This window comes from Dermochelys coriacea, chromosome 2 (assembly GCF_009764565.3).
Source record: "Dermochelys coriacea isolate rDerCor1 chromosome 2, rDerCor1.pri.v4, whole genome shotgun sequence".
In the NCBI taxonomy this organism is placed as follows: domain Eukaryota; kingdom Metazoa; phylum Chordata; order Testudines; family Dermochelyidae; genus Dermochelys; species Dermochelys coriacea.
This window is the reverse complement of record NC_050069.1, coordinates 6,822,763-6,849,335: the sequence shown is the minus strand read 5'-3', so window position 1 is coordinate 6,849,335 and position 26,573 is coordinate 6,822,763. Positions and strand designations below refer to the sequence as shown.

Sequence of the window (26,573 nt, the reverse complement as noted above, 5' to 3'; positions counted from 1 at the left end):
CAAATGAATACCGACCCTCATGTGACACTTCCATCTGCTCAGGCACTAGGAGTCACTAGGCCCTTCCAATTATTTACTAATTACACCTCACTCAATAGATGCCGGTTTAATTTAGAAAAAGGGAGGGGAAAGGAAGAAGGGGTGGGGGAAGCACATTTTCCAAGTTGAAGGTTTCGTTTATTATTAGAAACACTAATGTATTTGGTCCACTGGTTACCATGGAAACAACATCTGCACTGAAGTGGCTTCAAAGACACAGTGTTGGCTGTGTTTGCTTAGGCCCAGACAGGTCCAGCTGCTAACCCACTTTGAAACGGCTTCACCAGGGCGGTGACTGACTGGTATAGTAGTCCCTGATGTCCCTTTTGAAAGCAGTGATTTAAAGGGATTGTAGCTCCAACTTGGGAGGGGAGGGTAATTAGATATCCTGGCAAGGCCTGTAAATGGCCAGAAGGAAATGGTGACATTGGCACAAGTGCCACCCTCGCTCCCTGCCCTTTGCTGCATGGGCAGTGACTGCCCTGCTTCCAGCCATGTAGACTTGATCGGCGTGAGATACTGGCTGTGTGAAGGTGACCTGCTGGGCCAATGTTTTATATGAGTCGTTCCCAACTTCCCTGGGGTGGCTGGACTAGTGTGCCAGCTGGTGCCCATCACCTGCCACTTGGTGGAGTGTGTGTAACCCGCTGTTCAGTATGTGTTACGCCACCTTCCTCCCTGTGCCTGACCTGCAGAGGATACAAGTCTGCTACGGCTGCCTGCTAGGGAGCTTAGTCTTTTATCTCGAGCAATAGAGGCTCAAAATCCCAGCTTGGGAAGGCCCAGGTTCAAAGTTTAGTGATGACCAGGATGGTGGGTGGTGTATGTACCCTCCCTTGCAATGGGGCCTAAAGTGATGTCACACTTTACTCCTGCCATGAACAATGCCCAAGCCCCGCTGGGGGGCAGGAAGCAGGGATGCACCAGGGCCCAGTATGGAGACTCACTGAGTGGCAGCCCCCAGCCCCCACTGATACTGGGGCATGGGCTGGTGATGAAGACCCACTGCAGATTTCCTTCTGAAGGTGGAGTGGGAAAGGAGTAGTGAGCCTGAGTGAAAGGGAGGTAACTATAAGCGAGACTAAGGTAACGTCTTGTTCTGATTTAACTAAATTGGTAGAAAAACCAATGCAGCCCCTGAAGGTGGAGGCTGTTCTGCTGGTTTCAGGGTGTTTATAGTGAAAGCTGTGAGGCACTGGTATAAACACTTTTATGCCAGTATAACTCCATCCACACTAGACTCTAAATCTGAAGCTTGTAGCAAAGGTGACTCGGTTAAGCTTAAAACAGTAGCCATCAGAGCTGAACCCACGGTGGTGTAATACCACATGACAAAATTCATTTAAATAAAATAAAAGGCTACAGGATTTAGTTACAATGGTGGAGATCAGACCCAAGGCATGTCTGTGTTTGCATTGTATTAACTCGGTATGTTTCATTTCTGCTGGCCCTTTGGGCAAGGACCTTTAGGCCCAAAGTAACCACCATGCTCTCCCCATCACTCAGAATTAGCGTTATGTCTGTGTCTATGGCCATGCCACACCGGGCTGCTCTCTCAGACATGCTCACTATGTAGGGGAGACCCTGCTCTAATGCTTTCATGGGAGACCTAAAGGAACAGGTGATTGACTGTTCTCTCAGGTGTCACTGAAGCAAAGCCCAGAGATGGTGCTAGGTGATGCTATGGAGCTGAAGATGCTTGTCTTTCAGAAACTTGTAAAACCCAGCTCGTCCTCGGGCCTGCCTTACTGTGCGGGCCTAATCCCATTTTGGGTAACCCTATTTGACTGCTCTCTGCCTCATTTTCCCTCTCTGTGAAATGTGGATGATATGCATTCATTTGTGGTTGGTAAGCACTCTGAGTATGACAATTCTTTATAAGGAGCTAAGTGCTATTTCCCCTGTAGCATGAGGAAGCTACATCTTTTAAGCTGACAGCCTCCCTGCACTAGCTATTGATGCACCAAGAAAGTTTTGGAATTCGAATTCAGTTCAGACTAGCCCCCACAAATTCAGCAGTTTATGCAAACCTTCTGAATTTGCAAATCTGGGGTCTGACCCTGTGATTCTAAGGAGAGGGGGCTCTGAGCCACTCAGGATTTCTGTAATTAAATCTTTGGGCTGGAAATCTCATGAGATTTCCTGGGACTTTCTGGTAAGAGATCCTGCTTCTGGGATTGCACTGCCACTGCTGCTGGAGCCAGAACCTGGATATGGAGAGGCAAAAATAAGACAAGGGAAGGGACAGCTGGCTGAACTTTTTCTTGTCTCAGAAGGGTTTTGTGTTGAGGTTCAGCTTGATGTTGTGTGGTGTGAGTTTTAAATGAGGTTTCTGCAGTTTCTTATCAAGGCTGGTTTGCCCATCCTTGCTCCACAACAGCAGCAGCCACAGTGTCCAATCCAGCCTGCCTTTCCCCTGAGTAAGGGGCAGTTGTGCACTGTTGCAGGCTGGGTTTCTGAGTTGCAATCTGTCTGTGGTTTCCTCTAGCTTGGTAGGGCATGTATCCTGCACCAAGTCTGTTCCTAGCACTCTGGCATGGCCATACTAGCCAGCATGTGGTAGGGGTGGAACCTGGGTCCCCCTTCTCCCCAATTGTAGAAGTGGTGGAACTTAGCTTAATAGTAGCTCCTGTCCCGAGAATCTGGGTAGCAGCAACGAGGGGGCACCTTAATGGATCAGCATTGTATTTCCCTTCCATCCCATTAATAGGGGACTGAATTCTAATACTATGGGGTCTTTCTGTATTGGATCTCCAGATCTAATCTAAGTGATAAGGGGAAGTTTCTTGGGCTTATTTCTCTATTACATGTTAATTTTGTAGATGTTTAGATGAAGGTCGTCCGCATGATTAGCCCTTCTGTGCAGTCCTGTCAGTACTTTGAGGACCTGGCTGGAAGGAGCATAGGATTATTTTGTGGTCTCAGCCTTCATGAAATGTGCTTGCCTATTGTTTCAGCAGTTCTTTTATTTACCTGGTGGAAGCAGGCAATCTGAAATGTATTTATCTTTTTTAATGGCCAACTTTCTCTTAGATACTTTTGAAATAGAAACTGGTTTTCAACAGAGCTTTATAGGCTGCTGCTATCCCTAAAGCACTGCAGAGAGGAATAAGTTACAGTGGATTCTGAGGGAGCTATGCTGATAGATACACAGCAGCTGAAGGTCTGGGTCTCTGAGAGCCAAAGGACTGGAGCTGCACAAACCTGAGTTATGGGATTAATTACAAACTTGGGTCTTGGCAGACTTTTGGAAGTTTGTGAGTTGTTCTGTGACACTGGGTTGAATTTAGGTCCAATTGAGGGTGAATCTGAGATGACCCTGAGCTGAGTTTGACACGAGTCTGGCTTGAATTTCCAAAGAAGCTGGGTTGAGTTTGGGGAGAAAGTCGGATAAGCATGAGCTGAGTTTGGAGAGAACCTAGACTGAATTCCAGGTGCCAGGGATGGATGATGTTGTTGTGCCCAGAGGCAGTAATCAGGGTTTGGCACCCCAGTGAATGGTGCTATACAGGCATTTAACTAAAGAACAGTCCCTGACACAGAGTGCTTACAGTCTAAGTGTATGATGACACAACAGGTGGATACAAGCAGACAAAGGGAGCACGATGTAGCAGTGAAAGGGTAGTGAACAGTGTAATAAACAGTTATCCCAGCTCCATAACTGCTGGGGGGGCAGTGTATCCTAGTGGATAGCACATTAGACAGGGATACAAAAGATCTGGTTCTTTTCCTTGCCCTGCTACTGACCTGGGGCAAGTCATTTCCCCTCTCTGTGTCTCAGTTTACTTTGAGATCTACGAAGAAAAGCATTATACAAGCTAGGGGTTATTGTTTGTGGTCTGGTGGATGGCTTGGTAGTTGTTTCTGGCTTTGACTCAAAACCTGGCATTTTGGGTTCACTTAAATCCTAAACTCACAATGTGAGACTTGGGGGGCAGGAGGGAGTGTCGTGCCGCTAAGCCATCCCCTGTGAGTCCCTCACGGTGCTGTCAGTGACTCCTCTGCAGGCAGATGCTGTGTCACCCCGTCCCTCTTCATCTGACGGGATCTATGGGGCAAGAATTTGACCCAGTGCAGGGAGCTTTGTGGGATTCATCGCTTCACCATGAGCAATACTGAGCCAAATTCACTCTCTGGTGTAAGCAGGGATGACCCCATTGAAGCCAGCGGCCTGATGTCCACTCACACCCAGGGTTGGATGGGCCGGTTGTCTACCACCTGTTTCGTGCAGTGTTTCTGGTGTAATTAAGGTGGGTTGCTGTATCTCCAGGTGTTAGGGAGGGATCACACTCCATTCCAGTTTGAATGGGGGCGGGAGGGGGCTTATCACCAGGAAGGGATGCTCGGCTAGCCAACGGGGGAGCTGCCATGTGACCAGTCATAGCTCACCACATGGGAGCCTTGTCTACTCGGGGGGGGGGGGATTCTGACCAGGACACCTCCCTCCCCCATCTTGCCCGTTAATTCCCACCTGGAAAGCAACCATCAGAGATGGGTAGAAGGTGTGGCTCTGTTCCTGGGCGGGGGGCAGAAATGTATGGAACGCTGCAGGAGGGGTGAGCAGCGTTGCTCTGAGGTGCTCCAGCCCTCCCAGGGAGCCTTCTGAAGTCCTTCTGCATGATCACTGGGGAGTTGGTACCCTGTAGGCTTGGGGGTTGTACCTCGAGCGTGGAGGAGATTGGTGCTGGGAAGTAGCCATTCGGTGTGGCATTTCCACCTTAGCTGGCCCTGGTCGTTATTGCTGCCAGAGCAACATTAGCACCGCTCCACACCTACGGCTGCCTGGGAAGGAAGCGGGTATGGCACAGGCATGGCCATCAGCCCCCTGGCTCTTAAGATAGCCATGTTACCAGTGAGTTACGCAGAGCAGTGAAGGAGGTGTAGGCCCCGTGGGATTGAAATTTGCCTTTCTCTGGGATCTTTGTTCTAGGAGGCCCTGGCACAGAAACTAGCCAATCAACCTTCCTACCTATCTATCCCTCCATTCATTTACAGCATCTATCTATCTATCTATCTATCTATCTATCTATCTATCTATCTATCTATCTATCTATCACAGCACCCATCTCTGTGGTATCTGAGTTCCTGGAAGAACTTATGTCAGGGCACTCAACTAAGCTTTTTGAGTCCTCTTTCCCTCTCCATAATGGTATGTGTTGGCCCTGAATGAGCAGTATTTGGGCCAGGAGAATAAATCATTTCTCCGCCTCGCAAATATCTGCTCACTTAAAACAAAATGAATTAGCTTCAGCCGTGCTTGTGCCCTTTAATACTTTTGCTTTCCATGAATAGCCTGGTGGATGAGGTTATTGGCAGAAATGGCAGATTTTTAGCCAAATTGGGGAATATGAATAGAAAGCAAATGGAAAGCAGATTTCAAACATGCATGTTTTAGCCCACAAACGGATGCTAAGAGTTATGCTTATCCAGTCAGGAAGCAGAAATGATATCATGTGTGTTACCTGCCCAATCAAAAGTAACCAACAGGGTTAACATTTTAAATATATGTTGAATACTCATGGTTAGCTACATGTGGCCAGTCTGTGAACCAGGAACAATCTGGCAAACAACAAGTAAGTTAATAAAAAAAAAAGGAGGCTGGACAGTATTCATTAGAGATTACTCTCCCTCTGCTTAGTATTTTAGCAGTGTCAGTGCTGCTAGTGTAACAGGCTGTAAAGGGAAGGCCTAAAAGAGAAGATATATTAAAGATCCAATGACAGGAAGCTGAAGATAGATTACTTCAGATGGGAAATAAAGTGAAATTTTTTTACAGAGAGGTTATTACCATTGAAACAACTGACCAAGATTCCTGGTGGATTCTCCATCCCTAGCAATTTCTATATCAAGACTGGATGGTTTTTTTCCTAAAATAGCTGCTGTAGTTCAAACAGCAGTTGTTTCAGGGAAGTTTCATGCCCTGTGTTATACAGGAGGTCAGGTTAGATGATCACAGTGGTCCCTTGTGACCTTGGAATCGATGAATCTATAAACCATTGAGGCTGATCCTGATCTGACATACAGTTCCTTTACACCATTAACTGTGGTGGTGGTTACCCCTGCGTTAGTGAGATGAGAATCCAGACCAGGGCCTTGTGCTTTGAGTGGTATGTGAAGGTAAATGTTCCCTGGGAAAAGAGAGTGGTTTAGCAACGTGACTCCCTGCTAATGCGCCGAGCTGGCATATTTCTGTGTATCGTACTGACTGGGAGGACAAAGAAAGGTTTGATCATATGGGCACCTCATAGGGCTACTAGATGAAGATGTCACCTGTGATGCTCAGCAGATCAGATCTGTTCTGTGGCTGACAATTGCAGGGAGAGTATCAGCCAATGGGGGAGGTGATGTCTCACAGGACTGGTGATGGGATACAGATTTGTTCTAAGTCACTGGTTCAAATCCAGTTCAGGTCAGAAATCACCAAAAGCCATTACCAGCCATAGCTCTTCATTGAACTCATGGTCTCTGCGTGATTCCTAGTAGAGAAGAATCATCATAGTCACTGGCACTAATTAGCACCCTTTGTTGAAGGGCCACCGATGGGGCCATGGAGGTCTTGCCGGTGAAAGTCCTGCCGGGTTAGGTTGAGTGTCATTTCCAGTGTGGCTCGTGCCATCTTTGTACAAGTGAATAAAGGGAACAGGGTTGGTGCTTTGTATGAACTCAGAATTGTCCTCTCCTAAGGCACAAGGAACCTTCCCCACCTTGCTCATCTACTCACTGAGCAGGCCTAAGGTCTGGAAGTAGGTGATGTCAACAGAAATGGTTCAATGTCCTAAAACTACTGCCACGTTGGCCTCAGGCTGGCATCCTCCTAGAGAAGCCAAGGCTTGAATGAGTCATGAATGCTGAGCTCCCTGCAGGCTGGTCCCTCGGCAAGGTCAGGGCTAACTCCCCGTGGGGTGAGTGGGGGGGAAGCTTGCACTGCCCATTCTGTGGGGAGAGGCCTCCCCTCCCAAGGGCTGTCAGTCTGGTGTCTTTCACCAACATGACATTTAAAGAGAAAAACAAACAGCGTGTTATTTTGGAATTATTTGGTGGAGTGCTGTCAGCTGGCGTCCACCCAGGACGCCACTCAGATCAGGATAAACACAATCTGGATTTCCTTTCCTTTTCCCAGTCTGCCATGGCCTCATTTTGTAGTTGGATGGCTGTTGCATGACTGCTTCCAGCAGGGCCCAATCTTGCCAGGTGCTGGGTGCTCCTGCCGCAAAGTTGATGGGAGTTGAGGATGCAACATCAGGTCTGTGGGGGCTAATATAAGCACAGGATCGGCAAGATTTGCGTTTCTTGATCATCAGTTGGACAGTGCAGAGAGGAAACTTGACTGGGGTGTAATGAATAGAAATGGGATCCTTTAATGAGGCTGCTGGTCTCAGATAGACCCTGTAACCCGCTCCTCCTCTCTCAGAACAGATGCTTCCTACCATCACCGCACAGGGTCTCCCTAAATCCCTGCCTGGACACAGCAGTCATGGAAGGGACTGGAGACTGTACTGATGGATTGTCCTGATCATTATCAGCTTTCCTCTGAGGGAATAGCTGAGGCTTTCCTTCCCCTTGGGAATTTAGACTATGTTGGAAGGGAAGGGCTGGCAGGGAGCTACTCTCCTGTCTCAGGCAAGGAGCCAAGATTCAAAAGATAGCTGGGCCCCTCACTCCTCCTCCAGGCCACCTGAGCGCCATCCACACTTTAATGTTGTGCAAGGGTGGAGCACATAATAATAGCTCTCTGTCCTAAGTAGGGCCCTGTGAAAAATCGCGGTTTCACGGATTGCTCGGAAATTGCGAGATTAGCCCAGTCCTGTGATTTTTCCAGAAGCAGAAGTGGGTCTTCTCTCGTGCTGCTCTCATGCATGGTGCAGCGCGTGGCAGCATGATATCAAAGCAGCAGTTTTGGGGGGCAGGGACTCGGCAGCCGATTATATGCGAGCCAGAGTTGCCACTGCTGTCACTTCTTGAAACACAAGCAGTCGCGGTCTCAGCAGGAAGGCAGAAGCAGATATCCGCAGGTGTCAGTCTCACACGTAGTGCAGCTCATGGGTGATTTTCAGATTTGATTGCCTGAAGTTGGGCCATTCAAAAGCGGCCATTGAAAGGGCTGGCTTAAATGACTTAGCCAAGCAGGTCAGTGGAAGAGCAGCCAGGGATAGGCCGCAGGATTTCTCACCAACAATTACTTATTGTAACCTCCAAGCCGTTTAGCTGAATAGCGAGAAAACAGTCCTATATAGGTTCAATGCTGCTCCTTTTCAAGTTGGAGGCTGTTAGGAGCAAGTTCAGGCCTTAAAAATGTAGAATTATCTTCAAAGGGAAGTAGTGGAAGCCTCTTCCCTTTGGTAATTTGTGAGTGAAGTCAACCAAGCTTTGAAGAATATACCATATGACAACATCTCACCTTTGCTAGGGAGAGAGACTAGGTGAGTGAATCAGTCTTTTCTTTCCTTTAATTTCTATGGTTCTCTACTAGACTGAAAAAAGAAAAGGAGTACTTGTGGCACCTTAGAGACTAACAAATTTATTAGAGCATAAGCTTTCGTGAGCTACAGCTCACTTCATTGGATGTCTTTTGGCATCCGATGAAGTGATCTGTAGCTCACGAAAGCTTATGCTCTAATAAATTTGTTAGTCTCTAAGGTGCCACAAGTCCTCCTTTTCTTTTTGCGAATACAGACTAACACGGCTGCTACTCTGATACTAGACTGAAAGAAGCTTTCCTGATGCTGCTTATTAATAATCCACTGTGTGATCACTCGTCAGCATTGAGAGCACTGTCAGAGCTGTTTACTAAATACAAATTGCCATGTGGTATCTGGGGAGCGAGCTCGATACAGAGTGAAGAATTAGCAATTGTTAATAAATATTAGCACATTAAAATGTCTCTCTGGGTGATTTTTACTTGCTATAATTATGTGGAATTGCCTGTTAGACTGGCCAAATTGTATAAAAGGGGCCCTAAATTCCAAGAATACATTTTCAATAAGCTCTCTATCAGTTTTTAAATAAGATGCTTGTTACCACATGAAGGAAACAAAAGGATGTAGTGGTTCTTTGAATCTGTCTTGCTGAAGGGATACAAGCAGAGCTGAGGAAGGCCCTGGTCTGATGAGGGGAGGTGAGAAAGAGAGGGAGGTGGGGAAGAAATGAAAAACTTAACTTACCACTTCTCTTGCGGAGATCCCAAAGCACATCACAAAGAACGGGAAGTGCTATTATGTCCAGAAGCTTAGGAGTTGAGTGTAGGTTTGGGCCCCGCCCTGAACAAAGTGATGCTAATTAAGCCCAGGAATTGATACAGGAGGCACTGTAACATAGATACCGCACTGAATGACAGTCCCTCCCCAGTGTCCTGCCTGCTCCAAAGGGACAGCTCATTGCTCTTCCCTGAATAAGCATTACACACTTTATTTAGGTTTCAGAGTAGCAGCTGTGTTAGTCTGTATTCGCAAAAAGAAAAGGAGTACTTGTGGCACCTTAGAGACTAACAAATTTATTTGAGCATAAGCTTTCGTGAGCTACATAAATGCATCCGATGAAGTGAGCTGTAGCTCACGAAAGCTTATGCTCAAATAAATTTGTTAGTCTCTGAAGTGCCACAAGTACTCCTACACTTTATTTAGAAGGCACAGCAGGTGCCTCTTGGAAGCCCCTGGTCCTTTCCCCTCTTACAATTATTTGGCTGGAGCAACGTAAGGAGGAGTGGGGGAAAGTTGGCGAGAAAGAGCTAAAGAGAAGAAACTGTCTATACTGGCATTGTATAAGAGGGGCAGTTTGGGGTCCCTGTGCCCAAACCCTTCCCTGTGAGGGGATGCTGCTTTGAAAACTGCAGAGTTCACCCCCTTGGCAGCCTATGGCTGCCCGGCAATGCTGGCCCTTAAGAGTCTAACCTGAAACTCTCCCTTCGCTTTGATTGTAGCCTCTGCCTGCTCTCACTGAAGTCAGTGGCAAAACTCCTGCTGACTTCAGTGACCTGGGGACCCACCCCTTACCCAGGTCCTGCTCCCCGCCCCGCATGCTCAAGTGTGTGTGCCAGCGTGTGCCTGGGCTTTTCTCTGCAGCAGAGCAGGCTGAAGTGTATGTTTGGCAGCAGCAGGTCCACGATATTGGTGCATGCCAGGAGTTACTCTTCCAAGAGGGGAAAGCCGAGCTTCCCATGGGAAGCACCATCTGTGTCTGGAGTGTCACCACTGTCCCTAGCTACTGGCCCAACGAATTGTGACAGCACAACTAGGCATCAGTGCGAATTACATTGAACACTGGGGGACACTCAGAAAAGTGACTGGGTAAGAACAGTGCCTGCTTATCCAACCGCTCTGCTCCCTGGGTGCATGTGAGGCCCGTCTGCTCTCTCTGCTGGCAAGCCTCAGTGTTCATCTCCCATTAGCTCTGCAGAGCCCTTGGAGCTGCAGCAGAATTGCTGGCTCAGGTGCTGTCACAGGGCGCCCGTGCACTGCTCTGGAAGTGCAAAGGGGCCTTAAAGTGAGTATAAATCACTCCAGCAGCATAACTTGCGCCATAAGTTCATTGGGACTAGCTGTTCTGTGTTTGTATAGCACCTAGCGTGGTATGGTCTTGGTCCATAGCTGGGACTGCTGGGAACTACTGCAATGCACAAATAATAATAATTACTAAAAGGAGGCTTAAAATGAGAGGAATTATATTTGCACCCCTTTTAAAGTCATCTTTACACTGTCAAAATGGCATGAAGAGGCCTTAGCATAAATGAGAATTAGACTCAGGATCTTTATAGTGGTAGACCTGAGTGAATGCTTCCAAAATCTATTTGAGGATAGTCAGCCAGATGGAAACAGCACATTCAGTTCATTGGCATTCAACTCATTTTGATCATTTTCTGCAAACATTTCTGTGCATTTTGTCTGGTTGGTTGTTTCGTTCATGAAAATGTTCACTTTTCTGAGTACTGGTGCAAATATACGTTTGTGCAAAGTTGTGCAATGGAAACATTTTTGTGGCCATCTTAGAAACTCTGTGGTGTCCCTCCTCCTTTTTGTAAAGTTTCAGTTGTTCAACCAGGGAACAGAAACAATACCATGTGACTTAGGAGACCACTTGCAAGCCATGAATGCTGACCAGTTGAAGGCATAGTAGCAAATGGTTGATGAACAATCCCTGGGGTGAAATATATTCGCCTGAGGTTTGATCAGAAGCCCATTCAGGTTAATGGAAAGATTCTTATTGATTTCAAATGAGCATTGGATCAGACCCATAAAATTTCCATGAGACCATTTGAATTCCAAACATATTTTTTTAAAAATCAAAAGTGTGTTTGCAAATAATTTGGGAACAAAAGAAATAGTCAAATGCCTGAGTTACATTGTTAGGGTGATTATGTCAAATAAACAGTTTGCTCAGCCCTGATCACCACTGCGGATGTGAGAGGCAGAAAGAACAACATGTGCAGCATTGAGAAATATCATCCTATGACTTAGTTCTAAATGGAGCTATCTTGATGCAGGGGCACGAGCAGGGAAATGGAGCAAGGATAATGTTGCTGCCTTAACAGAGTCACATTTCACAGTGTTACTGGCAAAAAAGAAAGGAAGGAAGGAAATGTGGAGAGAGAAAGTGAACGGCGAGGAGGGCTGAAGAGAGGAAAATAAGAGAGGAGGACTAGGGTAAGAAAGAAAAAAAACAGGATCTGGAAAGAGGGCTGTGAAATAGAGGGCAAAAGGGGCCAAAATGGGGAGGAAAGAAAGAAAACGGAGAGAAGTGGCTAGGGAGAGGAAGGAGGAAAAGAGAAAACGGGATGGTAATCAGGAGAGGCAGAAAGCAAAGAAGGAAAAAAGATGTCTAAGAGAAAAGGAAGAGCATCCATCTTCCCTGCCAGGCAGAGAGATTAGGTAGCAGGGAGAGCAAACAGCCCCAGGCAGGAGCATTCATTATTCCACTCTAGTTGATGTCGCGAATTGCAAATCCTTCCATTCCTTGTCCTTGCTCTGTGACAGAATTGCTGGAATTGGAGATGAGACTGACCTCTTGTTCCCTTTCACTACTGCAAGAGTCTCTCCTCTCCTATGGCATTGTCCCTTCTGGATTTCAGTGCTCCAAAGGGGGCTTCCACATGGCACCCAGCAGGGTGGGTGGGGATGGGACAGGACAGAATGTCTGCAGTTTTAGATGATCTCCTCCAGACCCTGGTGGCTCTCAACATGATGGAGACCCAGTGTCCCTGGACTGCACATCTGGAAGTGGCTCCTTTCCTTCCCAGTTGTAGTGCTTGCCTTATAAGTCTCCAGATGAGCATCTCCCCAGGTGCGGGCCGGCCTGTCTCTTTGATTTATCATGATAGAGTGCCTTCTTCTTCTTCTTTTTTTTTTTTTTAATAATCCAACCCTTTTTTTCCCCTCCTCCGAGGAAATTTTCCTGGCGAGGCTGAGATCCTACAGCAGCTGATCACTGTCTGTCGGGGGCTTTAATTAGTCACAGGGAATACAACAAAGGCTGCCTCTCTTCGCTAAAGAGAAAAAGGGAAAGGAAAAAAACCCCAACCTCATAAACAGAGAAACAAAACAGAATCCTGAGCTGATCGGGACTGACCCTGTGAGACTTCCCGTTCCTAGGGACATCACTTGGGCCCAGATCCTCGAAAGTATTGATAGATTTCTCTGGGAGTTAGCTGCATAATTTCTTTCAGGATCTGGGCCTTACTACTACCATTGAAGTCAGTGGGACTTCCAGGATCAGGCCCTTCATTCTGAACCACCTTCCCAAATTGTGCAAACATTCTTCAACCCTAAGAGTACTGGGTTAAATCTCTTCAGGGTTAGGTAAACCTTTGCTCTTTCCTCGGGAGAGAGAATGAGTTGTATGCTATTTTCTCAGTTGGGGTCTTTCAGCTCAATCCTTGCAGATGAGGTCCTGACCAAGGCTACCCTAGCCAAGAAATTTCATATTTGTTCTATTCCTCTTTTATGATTTTATTCCACAATGGAAGGTAAATTTGCCTTTAAATTTTTTTTATATTTCTCCATAATTTTATTCCTTAATATTTGAAATATTCCATTACTCATTTATATATTTTGACCCTTTTGGGAATATTAATTGCTAAAATTTCAGATTTATCGTAATTTGTTTTGAAGTGGAATAGCTTTCCCTGATTTGGCTTATTATTATTACACATCAGAATTAAAATATGTGATAGATTCATAGATCCCAAGGCCAGAAGGGACCATTGTGATCATCTGGTCTGACCTGCTGCATAACACAGGCCATGGAACTCCCCCAGAACAATTCCTTGAGCAGGTCTTTTAGAAAAACAGCCAATCTTGATTTTAAAATTGTCAGTGATGGAGAATCTACCACCACCCTTGGTAAGTTGTTGCAATGGTTAATTATTCTTACAGGTTAAAATTTTACACCTTATTTCCAGTCTGAATTGTCTAGCTTCAACTTCCAGCCATTGGACCATGCTAGATCTCTCTCTGCTAGAGTGAAGAGCTCATTATCAAATATCTGCTCCCCATGTAGGTATTTATGGATGGTAATTCAGTCACCTCTTAACCTTCTCTTTGTTAAGATAAATAGATTGAGCTCTCTGAGTCTATCTCTATAAGGTGGGTTTTCTAATCCTTTAATCATTCTCATGGCTCTTCTCAGAACCCTCTCCAATTTATCAACATCTTTCTTGAGTTGTGGGCACCAGAACTGGACATAGTATTCCAGCAATGGTTGTACCAGTGCCAAATACAGAGAACATAAGAACGGCCATACTGGGTCAGATCAATGGTCCATCTAGCCCAGTATCCTGTATTCCGACAGTGGCCAATGCCAGGTGCTTCAGAGAGAATGAACAAAACAGGTAATCATTAAGTGATCCATCCTCTGTCATCCATTCCCAGCTTCTACGAACAGAGGCTAAGGACGCTTCTGAGTATGGTTTTGCATACCTGCCCATCCTGGCTAATAGCCATTTATGGACCTATCCTCCATGAACTTACCTAGTGCTTTTTTGAACCCTGTTATAGTCTTGGCCTTCACGACATCCTCTGGGAAAGAGTTCCACAGGTTGACTGTGCATTGTGTGAAGAAATAATTCCTTTTATTTGTTTTAAACCTGCTGCCTATTAAAATAACCTCTTCACTCCTACTCAAAAGTCCCCTGTTTATGCATACCAGGATCACATTAGCCCTTTTGGTCACAGTGTCACACTGGAAGTTCATGTTTTATCTACCATGACCCCCAAGTCTTTTTCAGAGTCACTGCTTCCTAGAATAGAGTCCCCCATTTATAGCAAACCTTCTTTGTCCCAAGATGTATATATTTACAGTTAGCTGTATTAAAATGCATATTATTTGCTTGCATCAGTTTACAAGCGATCTAAATCGCTCTGAATCAGTGACCTGTCCTCTTCATTTTTACCACTCCCTCAATGTTTGCGTCATCTGCAAACTTTATGAGTGATGATTTATGGTTTTTTTTCCAGGTCATTGATCAAATGGGTTAACAAAAGACCATGCAAACACGGGGTAAACCTCAAACAAGACGAGCATAAGTATAGCTTATAGTAATGGGTAGGTTAGAAAGAAATTTAGATCACAAAAAATAAAATAAAAGATCACCCATTCATCCATACCACTTTCACAGCTTTAACCAATTTTTTTACATCCCTGTCACCAAGGCCTTCTCCTTTAGCAACTTTCATTAATAATCAGGAATGTATCCCTAGGAAATATCAAAGTGACTATTCCTTGTGGGCAAGAACTGAGATTACTCAGTTTGGACAGCTGTCTTGGGTCCTGATTTGAAATCATACCAAGAACTATGTAATAATGTAAATAATGTAAAGATCCTGTATTTTCAATATTTAAGTATTAAACATTTTATTGTGAAATCCGGATACAAGACGGCTCTATCTAGACCTTTAACCACGTTTGAGGGGTTGACCCAGAAACAAGCTGGAATTACAAGTTTTAATTTCAAAGATGCATACAATTTTGATTAAAAAAGATGCTGATAAGAAAACAACCCAGATGAAAAGATAGAAGAGAGATTTGGATGAAGAAATTCATCTGGATGAGTGGATCTTTATGTGGGAGATCTACATCTTCAATTTGTATAGCTAATAAATTTTTTTAATTAATTACTATCTAGATGGCATTTGACTCCAGTTAAAATCCATCATATTTTTGCTAGTGGGAGGCACTTCATTGGAGTGGTTGCAGGGAAAGGGGAACATACTTGCCTGTATGGTGTGTTCAGGAAGTAGACAGTTTGGGGAGTAAATTATTAAAAGGTTTCATCTTACTACAAAATGCCAGCATCCTAAAGAGCCTTTGCCTGCTTATATAATGCTTCAGTAAAATATTTCTGATTTAAACAGAATGACAAATTGCTTTCTTTTTTATTATCAGAGGGGTAGCTGTATTAGTCTGTATCCACAAAAACAATGAGGAGTCCGGTGGCACCTTAAAGACGAACAGATTTATTTGAGCATAAGTTTTCGTGGGTAAAAAACCCACTTCACTTTCTTTTTATTGTTATCAGTAAGACTTTGTGTTGCACGTTATTGGAAAAGTGTGACTTCTCCTATGGAATTGTGGTATAGGAAAATAAGGACTGTCCTAGTGATGGAAAAACTTTGACACCAAGAACGTACATAAGAGAAACGCCAGAAAGAGGAGAGGTATTTAGAAATTTGCTTACCCTTTTTAGCATACTCAGAGAAGGAGGGCTCCCGCTGTCATCAAGCCAGAATTTTTAGCCAGGTTCTTTGATTATTAACCTGATCCTGAATAAGTAATAAGCAATGTATGATGTAGTAAGTTAACCTTCTATTTTAACTTTGCTTTAATAAAATGTTTTGTTTTTGTTTTGTTTTTAAATGGGGGGAAGGGTCCTGTTGGCAGGGTGTGGAAAGAAGCCAACCCCTGGCACTTTTTGTAGTAGTAGATGTTCACCACAATGTCCTTGGACAAAATTTCTCCTCATCCTATTCCCTTCCACCCTAGTGGTGGCTGCTTTTCTGTGGTGCTGTGGTTGGGTACAATAGCTGTAAAGTGCTTTGGGAGCCTTTGGATGAAAGAAATGAAATCATTCATCTAGTGCTACAACAGACCCCTCGGTTTATGGAACTCATTCCACGGGGGAGACGTGGTATGAGAATGTGGACTGGTGGCCAAAGGTTTTAGGAGGTGAAATTAGAAGAATTTTGTCATGTGGATGGGGGATTTGTCAATTTCAGGGGTAAAGTTTTGTCTTTTATACATGGAGATTTGGTAGTGTTGGAGTGGAGTTTTGATAGAGTTTTGTTTTGGCAAGGGAGGACATTAGGGATACAGCTGGGAGGTATAATTTCCAGCTCTGGTAGATGAACGTGTGCTGGTTTTGATTGAAAAATATCAGTGTAGCTGCGATGGTAGGTGTGGCGGCTCAGGTCACCTGAGTATGTACCTATTTGTGGCATGCTAGTTAGATCAAAGCTAGTGCATGTGCACATGTACATCCACCCGAGCTAGAAATCATGCATTCAGCTTCAGTGTAGACGTATCCCTGGGAAGGGGTTTCTTTGGTTTGAGGCTCCTGTCATCACCTGATCTGTACAACTTTGTCATACTGCAAGCCCAAGTTTTATGGACATGGGAGAGACATGTCAAAACTGGGACTGGCTGATGGAAATCAGGACGCAGATTCAGCTCTTAGACCTGATTCCTTCTAAGAATATGCAAGGATGCAGGCCACCCTGCCAAGCTGTCACTTCCCCACAAAAGCCATAAGTCAAGTATGAGCTCATCTTGAGGCAATGTCCCGGTTTACAAAGGCTTGAACATGTGTGAATTACCTTCAGTCTGGTTCTCTCACTCAGGAATCCAGGATCATAATCAAATGCTCTCCCTCACTTAATGTAAAATACAAACATTGCATTAGTTCAGTGCCAGCTCTGAGGCATATTTTGGGAGGGAGGGGGTGAGGGGAAGGATTGTTTTTAGTACAGCTTCCTAGGCTTGTCTTTTTTCCTGGCCACATGAAGATTCACTTCAATGAGATCGGTTAAATATCATGTTGCACTTTCTGCGAATCCCTGGTCACCAATTACTCTGTTTGCGTAGCAGCGAGGGGGTGCCGCTGTGACAGAGAATGTTGCAGGGGGTAGTAAGAGAGCAGGCCAGGAGGACATTTATCTAAGGTAATAATAATATGGTGCCTGTTACAATAGTACATGAGCTCCTCACACTCTTTAATGTGCTTAACCTCACAGTGTTTCAAGGGCAGGGCTATTGTCCCCTGTGAGAGAGGAAGAGAGGTACAGAGAGACCAAGTTACTTGCCCAAGGACATGCAGAAAGTCTGTGGCAGACCAGTGAATTGGACATGCTTTCATGAGGCACAAGGCAATGGCCTAACCACTGGACCACCCTTCCTCTCTGGAGGAAGGCTTCATATGCTGTTGTCAAAAGAAGTGCTCCTGCGGTAGCCACGAGGTTTGTATTTTTGTAGAGTGTGGTACCCACAGCTTCGGTGCTTGAAGGGTGTAACACACCCAGGGAGGGAGCAGAATTCTCCATGATGGCCCAGGGAGTGCAATGGTCTGAGCTAAATCCGCTGAAGTTAATGGGAAGATTCATTCTATTCAGTGGCTTTGGATCGGGTCCTACGGCAGCAGAAGTAATGGGATGAAACTGAGCAAAAGCAGGTTGAATTCAGGCCAATAAATATTCCGGATGTGATGAGATCTGTCAGACTGCAGCCTGGTCTCCCAGGGAGGAGCAGTGGAAGCCCATCACTCAAGTCATTTCTAATAGAAAAGGCCAAGCTTGGGTGGATACCATACAGCCACAGTTGTGGGTGATGGTGGTACTAGAATTAGGAGATTCCTGGATGATACTGAAAAGGCTGGAGCTGGTTTCACTTTCCAGGCCATCCACTTATGTTTTCAAACAGCCCTTCAGGCTGTATACATGCTGCCCCTCACGCTTGGAGGAGCTCCCTGTGGACATCTGCAAAGCCACTTCATCATTCTCCACCAACTCTCCTTTGCTGTGAGGCACAGTGAGGCTGCTAGTGTGTAGAGACCGATGCCTATCATGCTGCCATATGATCTCATTAGTTGTATGCCCCATCTCGTCCTTCTGTGGTCTCTTGCCTTATATTGCCTTATACTCAGGGTACATTTACACTTAAGCTGTGGGTAGAGTGCAGACACAGCATGACCAGCTAGCACAGGTATGAATAGCGGTGTAGACGCTGGAGCATACGCCGCGAGGTGCTTAAGTGCCCAGTACTTCCCAACATGAGGCCCGGGTTTGTGAACTCTTGGGCGTTCGTGAAATGTATCAGGGGGTTCTCAGAAAAATTCTGTAAGGGCGGACAGAGCCGTCCTAGGGACCCCAACCCCCAAGCCCCATGACCATGATTTTCTGGCAGAACAAATTAAGCTTTGTTGTAGTTGTGCATTGTTTGCTTGGACTGCTCAAGACCCGAATGCTTGTGGGAGGAACTCTTTATTTGAGTTGACTTCTTAAATACCTTCATGAGGTTTCACATCTGGTACTCCTTGATGAAACATGTAGGAGGCTTAATTGAAGTGATCTGAGCTATAGAAGTGATATCTTGGAAGAATGTTGCCATTTTCATAATGTAATAAAATTAATAATGTAATAATAAATGGTAAATAGTGTGTAATAAGCATGTCATAAAAAACCAAATTATTTCCAAGATCACTGCTTCTATAACTTATGCTCAGGTAAGGGAGAAAATCCCTGGAAATATTCATTTTTAGGAGGGGGATCGCAAGATTGATATTTTTGTGAAATGGGTTCACGGGCTGTTAAAGTTTGGGAACCACTGGCTTAGGTGAATAAAGTAGCGTAGAATTCCTTCCTCACCTAAGCCCCAGGATTTATGCCATACATGGCTTTCTAGATACCCAAGCAGTGCCACTTCTACACTGCTAGTTTTAGCAGTTGCATCCCACTGTCTGGCCACTACTAGAGCCTTTCCCCACAGTAGTGGAAGGCTCCAGCAGTGCGGAAGGGTGCTGGGCCAGAGCCTTTCTCCATGCATGTAGATACACACCACAGTGAAAAGTGAGAATGCAGGCTGCCTTTCACTGCTGCGCTTAGCTACATGTATGGCACCTGTATTCTGTGTGCTGCTATAAGTGTAGACGTAGCCTTAGATTGTAAGCTCTTTGGGTCAGAGATAATTTTTTTTGTTGCTGTTCTTTTTCTGTGTTTTTGTACAGTGCCTAGCACAATGAGGTCCTGGTCCCTGGTTGAGGCTCCTTGGCGCTTTGGTAGTAACAAATGAGTAATAATAATAAGGAGCTGGAAGGGGCATTCTTCATGAGGCCATTAGACTCTAGAATTCACTTCCCCACATGTTGGTCATCCAGAGATTGATTTGTTAACCTTAGAGCATGTGGCAAAGCCTATCTTTTCTGACAGGCATTTCAGGAAGAAGGGAGTTCTAGCTGGTGACTGATTTAGACATCACGTTGGTTGGAACCATAGGACGGGTTGTTTTTTAGTTTTTTTAGGGGGGTTCTTTTCACTGCAATGTGATTACTGGTAATTGGATACTTGTTTTGTTGGGACACTGAGATATTGCATTGCTGATTTTGATACTTACGAGGGTATCATTATGTGTTTTTGATGAGTAAGAGGTGACTAGAGCTAGGGGCTAGGTGCTGGAGAGATCTAAATTTGAAAGAAATAGCTGTTAAAACAAACTGCAGTGTGTAATGATGGGTGAATTTCTAAAAGGTCCTGAGCCGAAGCCTGTTGAAGTTAATGGAAAGGCTCTCATTGACTGCAGTGGCCTTTAAATCAGACCCCAGATCCAGAATCTCATTTAGGTTGAGCATCCAAAGGTTTGGACGCTTCTCAAAAAGTTTATCCCAAACTCTTTGGGCTGGAAATCCTGCAAGATTTCCCCTGGGGTCTCTAGTATGTCCTGGTAGGGTTCAGTTTATAAACACTTTAAGAAGAGTTTTGCTCTTCATTAACACCTCTAATGAGATCCAAAATGTGCCGAGCGCCCACAGCAACCAAATTAAACAACCGAAAAAACATCATCCAGCTTTTTCAAACTGCAGGGAAGGTTCAGAGCAGGTGCAGTTCACTTCTGGGCAAAGGTTCAGCTCAGTTCTCATTTGGTCCAATCTGGTTTGCTTGTCTCTAGTTAGCAGAATGTATTGCAGAGTTAACCGCATGCAGACTACTTGTCTGTGAGGGCTGCCTGTTCCTGTCCCAGATCCATGCAGATCCAGTACTGGGGATGTTTATGTCAGAAACCGCTTCATTTCAGCAGCTGTAGCAATAAACCTGGATACCAGAAAACCTAATAACGTCATCGTCCCTGGCCTCACACTCCCACAAGCTGCCTCAATCAGTTCAATCACAAGGGATCATTCTCCTCTGTCATCAGCATTGTGGATTTCTGCTAGCTGTTCTTTATTCATTCCAAGCAGGGAGCATTGGCATGGATAGCATGGAGCATGATGGATAAGAAACATGCAACAGAGAAATACACAGTGTAGTCTGGAGAAGGGAAGTTTTGCCATCCATGATCTGGAGAACCAGATTAGGAGGAGCCACTATGGAGCACTTGACACTTCAAGAGCACATGGCTGACAGGAGCTGTGGGTTCACACATCAAGAGAGATATTTCTCTCTCCCATCCCCAGTCATGACTTCTCCAGCTATGCTAAAGGCTGGTCAGGTCTAATGCATAGGGTGAACTACCCATACAGGTTCCCCTCCCACGCCCTCCACCACCAAACCTTTTAAAAACTGCCTTGCTGTGTGTTTACCCCCAAAGTCCCTGCTCATGGGCAGTGTCTGGGAACCAGTGAGACCACGTGCTATTTGACCCAATAAAGGTCTCAAGCAAAAACATGGACACCCGTAATGTTTAATAGACCCCCACATCTCCTTCTGCATGAATAACAAGCCAAATTCATCCCTGGTCTACCCCCATTGCATTCAGTGCTGTTACGCCTGCAATGAGTTTGGCCTCACAGAGTTTAAGACAATCCTTCAATGCCACAGCCAGTTTTGACCAGCCAAGTGGTGGGTCCACCAAACGGACTTGGCCACACAGGAGATCAGTTCATACCATTCTTATCTCTGTCCTGTATGAATTACTAATTACTAGACTTCCCCCCCACTTTCCTTCCATGAGTGAAACTAATTTCGTCCCCCTTCCTTCCTTCCCCCACTCACTGCATGGCAGAAGAGTTATAGCTGAACTGAAAAATTAGAAGTGCAAATTCTTTTCTTCAAGGATGAGACCATGGAACCCCCCCAGACTGAACATCCAGGAATCAAAACAATACGGGATTCAAAGCATAAGCGTGAAAGGAAGTTTGGGGCAAATGGAGGAACTCAGGAGGAGGGAGTCACCATAATATGATCATCTTCCCCTGCTGTGGTCTCAGATGCCATTTGAGGATTTGTGCGTTGGCTGTGAATGGGTAGCTAGTTAACTCCTTTCTTTTCCCAGGTGAGGGGACAGGAGGGAGGTGAGGGAGTAGGGGCAGGTGGGATTCTGTAATTTGGGTGAATTCTCTCCAAGTGTACCGGCTTGCTGTGCATAGGAAGAGACGCTGGGTGCAGTCGAGGAAGGGTGGTGAAACAATGGCCATTCCAGCTGGATGTTATCACCATGTTTATTTATTTATTTTCTTCTTTACTTGTTCTGTCTCCTTGCCTGCCAGATGGTGCTTTCTAATTGGGGAAGATTTTCACCCTCTTCTCATCCTCCGAGCTGCAATGATAGCCTCCCAGAAGAGCTGATTTGTAAACGTGCGAGCGTGCGGACCGCCTGCTGCCATTGCCTCATTAACCCTCTCGGGAGCCTCGTGTTAAAGATGAAGGGCCCAATTCTCCTCTCTCAGGCAGCACTTTCACACTGTTCGTCACCATTAACTTCACTGGAATCACTCCTGGTTTACACCAGTATATGTGAGAATAGAATCAGGCCTGATGAGAGCTGGGTCAACCAAAAATTTGTCTGTTTCTCACATCCTATTTGTTTGTTTCAGTTTGATGTGATCGCCAGGTCAATTGACACGTGCTCAGGCAGTTGTGGGGGAAAGATCTTGTTATGAAACCGAGTTGGTAGCATTTGCTGAGTTTTTGTCTCTTGTTTTCTCTCTTTCAGAACATGGAAAAGGTGCTGGTCCCTTCTGTCACGTTAATCGTAGGCTGTGGAGTATCTTCACTGACGCTTTTGCTCTTGATTATCATTTACGTCTCTGTCTGGAGGTACAGATTTCTTTCTTCACTTTTCTCACTGGGCACAGCAGCTATCACTTGGGCTGGGTGGATTCTGGAGGTTCTGCCCTCCTGTGTGGATGTTTGGGTATCTGAAGTAGAACCATTTTCTGATGAGCAGGTGCTGAAGGCAGTGGTGTTGGTGGCTCAGTAGACGGCATTCTCTTCTCTGGCACATAACCCAGTATGGTGCTGGCTGGAGAGGCAATGGAGCTAGTTCTCTGAACACTTGAGTCACAGACGTTAACATTTTCAAAAGCGACTTGCTGTTTTGGGTACCTCGGTTCTTGGGTGTCCACCTTGAGACACTTTAAGAGGCCTGATTTTCAGAGGGTGGTTGCTCAGCACTTTCTGAAAATCAGGATCCTTTAAGGTGTCTCAAGTTGGACACGGCAAAATCGAAGCACCCAAAATCACTAGTCTCTTTGAAAATGTAGGTCCTAATGATCCCACAGCAATTTTCATAAACTTAAGGGCATTAAAACTGAGCGTCTGGCCTAATCCCAATTTAGATAGCTACATTCTGTCTGCCTAAATTCCCCCTACAGTTTCAAATATGGAATTCTTCTTCACTTCCTGTTGAATAGGGTTACTGTTCACTATTAAACAGCTGCTGTGTATCACCCCAGAAGTAGCTGCATTTTTGTGGTGGCTTTGACTCCTTAACCTACAAAGTTTGATTCATCCAAGGCCTGCACTGGCATAGAGTCTCCAGAGGAAAGACCCCACTCAAAGCCCAGGTACATGTAACACTGTAGATTATAAGGCCAGAAGGGACTTAGTCTGACCTCTTGCATAGCACAGCCCATTGAACCTCATCCAGGAATTCCTGCATTGAGCCCAACAACTTGTGCTTGAGCTAGAGTGTATATTTTAGAAAGTCCAACCTTGCTATAAAGACTCCACATTACAGAGAATGTGCCACATTGCTTGGTAAACTGTCCCAATTGTCAGCTACTCTCACTGTTAATAATGTACACCTTATTTCCAGCCTGAATTTTTTAGCTTCCGATTCCACCCGCTGGGTCTTGGTATGCCTATGCCTGGGGAGTGAGTCGAGGTGAGTTTGAGGTGAATGTTGGGGCTAGTTTGTAGCAAGATTGGGCTTCAGTTTTATATTTAACCTGAGGCTGAATTTCCAAGCAAACCAACTACAGGCAGGAGTTTCCAAGTGAGCCTGCGACTCAAGTTTGTCTAGGTTAAGAAGCTCTCTATGATCAGAATTTTCCTCCCTATACTTACAGACTGCGATCAGATCACCTCTTAAAGTCTCTTTGATAAGCTAAATTAATTGTGAGGTTCTTTAATCTCTCACTGTAAGGCAGGTTTCCAGATCTCAAATAATTTTCGTGTCTCACCTCTGAACCCTCCTCATTGTTTCAATATCCTTTTTAACGTGCGGACACCAGAACTGGACACACTTGCAGTAGCAATCTCCCCTGTGTTGTACGCAGAGGTAATATCTCCTGCTCAACATTCCTCTGGGTACTACACATCCCAGAATCAAGTCAGCCCTTTTAGCCATGTTATCTCATACAGACAATGGGGAATTCTGAGAAGTGGGTCCAGCTGTATTATTCCTAAGTCATTATCATCCCAGTCCAGGAACTCTGCAAACCTGGCCTTTTGCCAATGCATGGGAAAGTAGCTTCTTGTTACAACAACATTCTACCCACATGGTGTTCTGTGGAGAGCACTTTCTGGAATTCAGCTGCTTTGTGGAGATTTAGCTGAGAATTTCCCATGCAGACTTTTGGACAAAGGCAGCTGGAGCATGTGTGTGTGTGTGTAGGCTCAGCTTGAAAACCAACCTGTTAGCATGAATAGATTCACTGAGGCTGATAATTTGGAAACATTCCCAGAGTTTTGCCCAACTAGAGTTTGCTTCTGTATGAGAAGGCAGAGAGAGGGAACGGGAATGAGAGCAGAGGGAAGGGGGAGTTCAGGACTTTGGAGAATGGGCAAGAACATAAGAATCCTCGGGTTCTCAGTCAAATCCTCAGAAGCTGTTTTCCCCATACTGATATGTGCCAGGCTATCAGTGAGAGTGGGCTGGAGCTTTTGGCTCGAGTGACCAGTTTCAGATACAGTCAAACTGGCAGAACATGGTTTCCAAACTGAACATTGTTACTGTCTGATGGGCTGTTAGTGATCTCTTGGTGGACTCAGTCAGTTCCTGGTGGACAGATGGTGGCAACCATCATTCCCCCCTCCACTAAGGGTACATCACTCCCTTTGTTTGCAGCCTTGAGAGAGCAGCCAGTGACGTAATGGGCCATGAAAACTGAACTACTCCCATCCCCAGCAGCAGTTTCTCCTGGTCAGGCTTGGAGATGCCGCCTGCTTGTGATCTGTGTACTATACATTCTGTGGGTAAAGAGTAGGACTTCTCTGCCCAGAACAATCCATCTGAGCCTTATATGAGTGCAGAATTCTCTCAAAAAATGCCCCACAAATGGCCAAAGCCAAGGGGATAGACTGTAGGGAACATTCCTCCCTGGCTGGGGATGGGCCAGGTCATCTATCCTCTTGCAAAGCTCTGATTGTTGTGACTCTTTTCCTCTTCTTCTTGACAACCCCAGGAGCATTCCTGAATGTTCTAGTGTATTTTCCATCTCGGACCTCAATGTTTTGCAGCACCCACTGAGCTAGAGTGACCTTTCATACCACCTGATCAATGCTCTGTTTGATTAGCTCTCCCACTGCTTCTCTCATCAGCCAGTCAACAAGCAGAAAAGCCCAGGCTCTGTGGTTTGCCACTGATGGCTGTGTGAAGCTACGTCCATGTCTTTCTGCAGATATCAGCATGAGTGTGTCTCACCTCCTGCTCCTCACAGCTGAGCGTAATTTTTGTGGCTGTCCATGACTGCCAAGGTGCTGCTGCCTCCTGTTTCATGCTGGCCCTGCTTTAAATCCAGTTGTCTTCCCTTCACTAGAGGTGCTCAGATACTGCGGTGGGGAGTCATAGGAGAAGATAGCGAGATAGAAAATGTGGTTACGAAGAAAGAAAGAAAGAAAGAAAGAAAGAAAGAAAGAAAGAAAGAAAGAAAGAAAGAAAGAAAGAATCATAGTTGTGTGGCTCTCCCTGCAGCTTGGAGAAACTGGAGCTATGGTTCCCAACTGCCTCAATTTTGACGGGGCTTTGCCCCATCAGAAGCACCCTGGAGTATCAGGAGGTGTGATCTCCTGCGCTTTACTGGGTGAATGCAGTAGCGTTTAACTTCAAGGAGAGGAATGTGCAGTGGCTCTCATGCAGTGGTGAGTGTGCTATGCCGTGGCATCTTTTGGATGTAGTGTGTATGTAGCATAGGTGGAAGAGGGCAGGCCCTGAATGTCCCCTCATCTCAGTATTTTCAGAGTGCACAGAGACTCAAGTGGAGTGCGGGCCAGAAGGGACGACTGCTGCCTTATGGGTTATTCTAGGACGAGGGCAATGATGAAGGCACGGGGGCTTTGTTTCCGTAAGGATGAAGCTGTGGTAATCTGGATACTGGAGTAAGGTAGAGATGGTCACAGCTAGAGCAGAGCTCAATGGCCAGTACTTCATTATAAACAAGTTGCTCATTCCATGACAAATGGTCAGCCAAGACTTGACTATATGCACTATAAGGTGGGTAGAAAGCTGGCTAGATTGTCGGGCTCAACGGGTAGTGATCAATGGCTCCATGTCTAGTTGGCAGCCGGTGTCAAGTGGAGTGCCCCAGGGGTCGGTCCTGGGGCCCGTTTTGTTCAATATCTCATAAATGATCTGGAAGATGGTGTGGATTGCACTCTCAGCAAATTTGCGGATGATACTAAACTGGGAGGAGTGGTAGATACGCTGGAGGGGAGGGATAGGATACAGAAGGACCTAGACAAATTGGAGGATTGGGCCAAAAGAAATCTAATGAGGTTCAATAAGGATAAATGCAGGGTCCTGCACTTAGGATGGAAGAATCCAATGCACCGCTACAGACTAGGGACCGAATGGCTCGGCAGCAGTTCTGCGGAAAAGGACCTAGGGGTGACAGTGGACGAGAAGCTGGATATGAGTCAGCAGTGTGCCCTTGTTGCCAGAAGGCCAATGGCATTTTGGGATGTATAAGTAGGGGCATAGCGAGCAGATCGAGGGACGTGATCGTTCCCCTCTATTCGACACTGGTGAGGCCTCATCTGGAGTACTGTGTCCAGTTTTGGGCCCCACACTACAGGAAGGATGTGGATAAATTGGAAAGAGTACAACGAAGGGCAACGAAAATGATTAGGGGTCTAGAGCACATGACTTATGAGGAGAGGCTGAGGGAGCTGGGATTGTTTAGT

General features: G+C 45.6%; 1 protein-coding gene across 6 annotated transcripts in view; it reads left to right on the top strand.

Annotated features, from left to right (window-relative positions):
* Positions 1-26,573, top strand: part of ADGRB1 (adhesion G protein-coupled receptor B1) — a 176,124-nt gene that overhangs the window by 67,841 nt on the left and 81,710 nt on the right. For 4 of the 6 annotated variants that reach the window (XM_043507253.1, XM_043507252.1, XM_038393173.2 and 1 more), the window contains 2 exons: positions 22,162-22,265; positions 23,266-23,334. In XM_043507253.1, the coding sequence (XP_043363188.1) occupies positions 22,162-22,265; positions 23,266-23,334 (173 nt within the window). The remainder of the gene's footprint in view (positions 1-22,161; positions 22,266-23,265; positions 23,335-26,573) is intronic. The other 2 variants (XM_043507255.1, XM_043507254.1) reach the window with 1 other exon arrangement.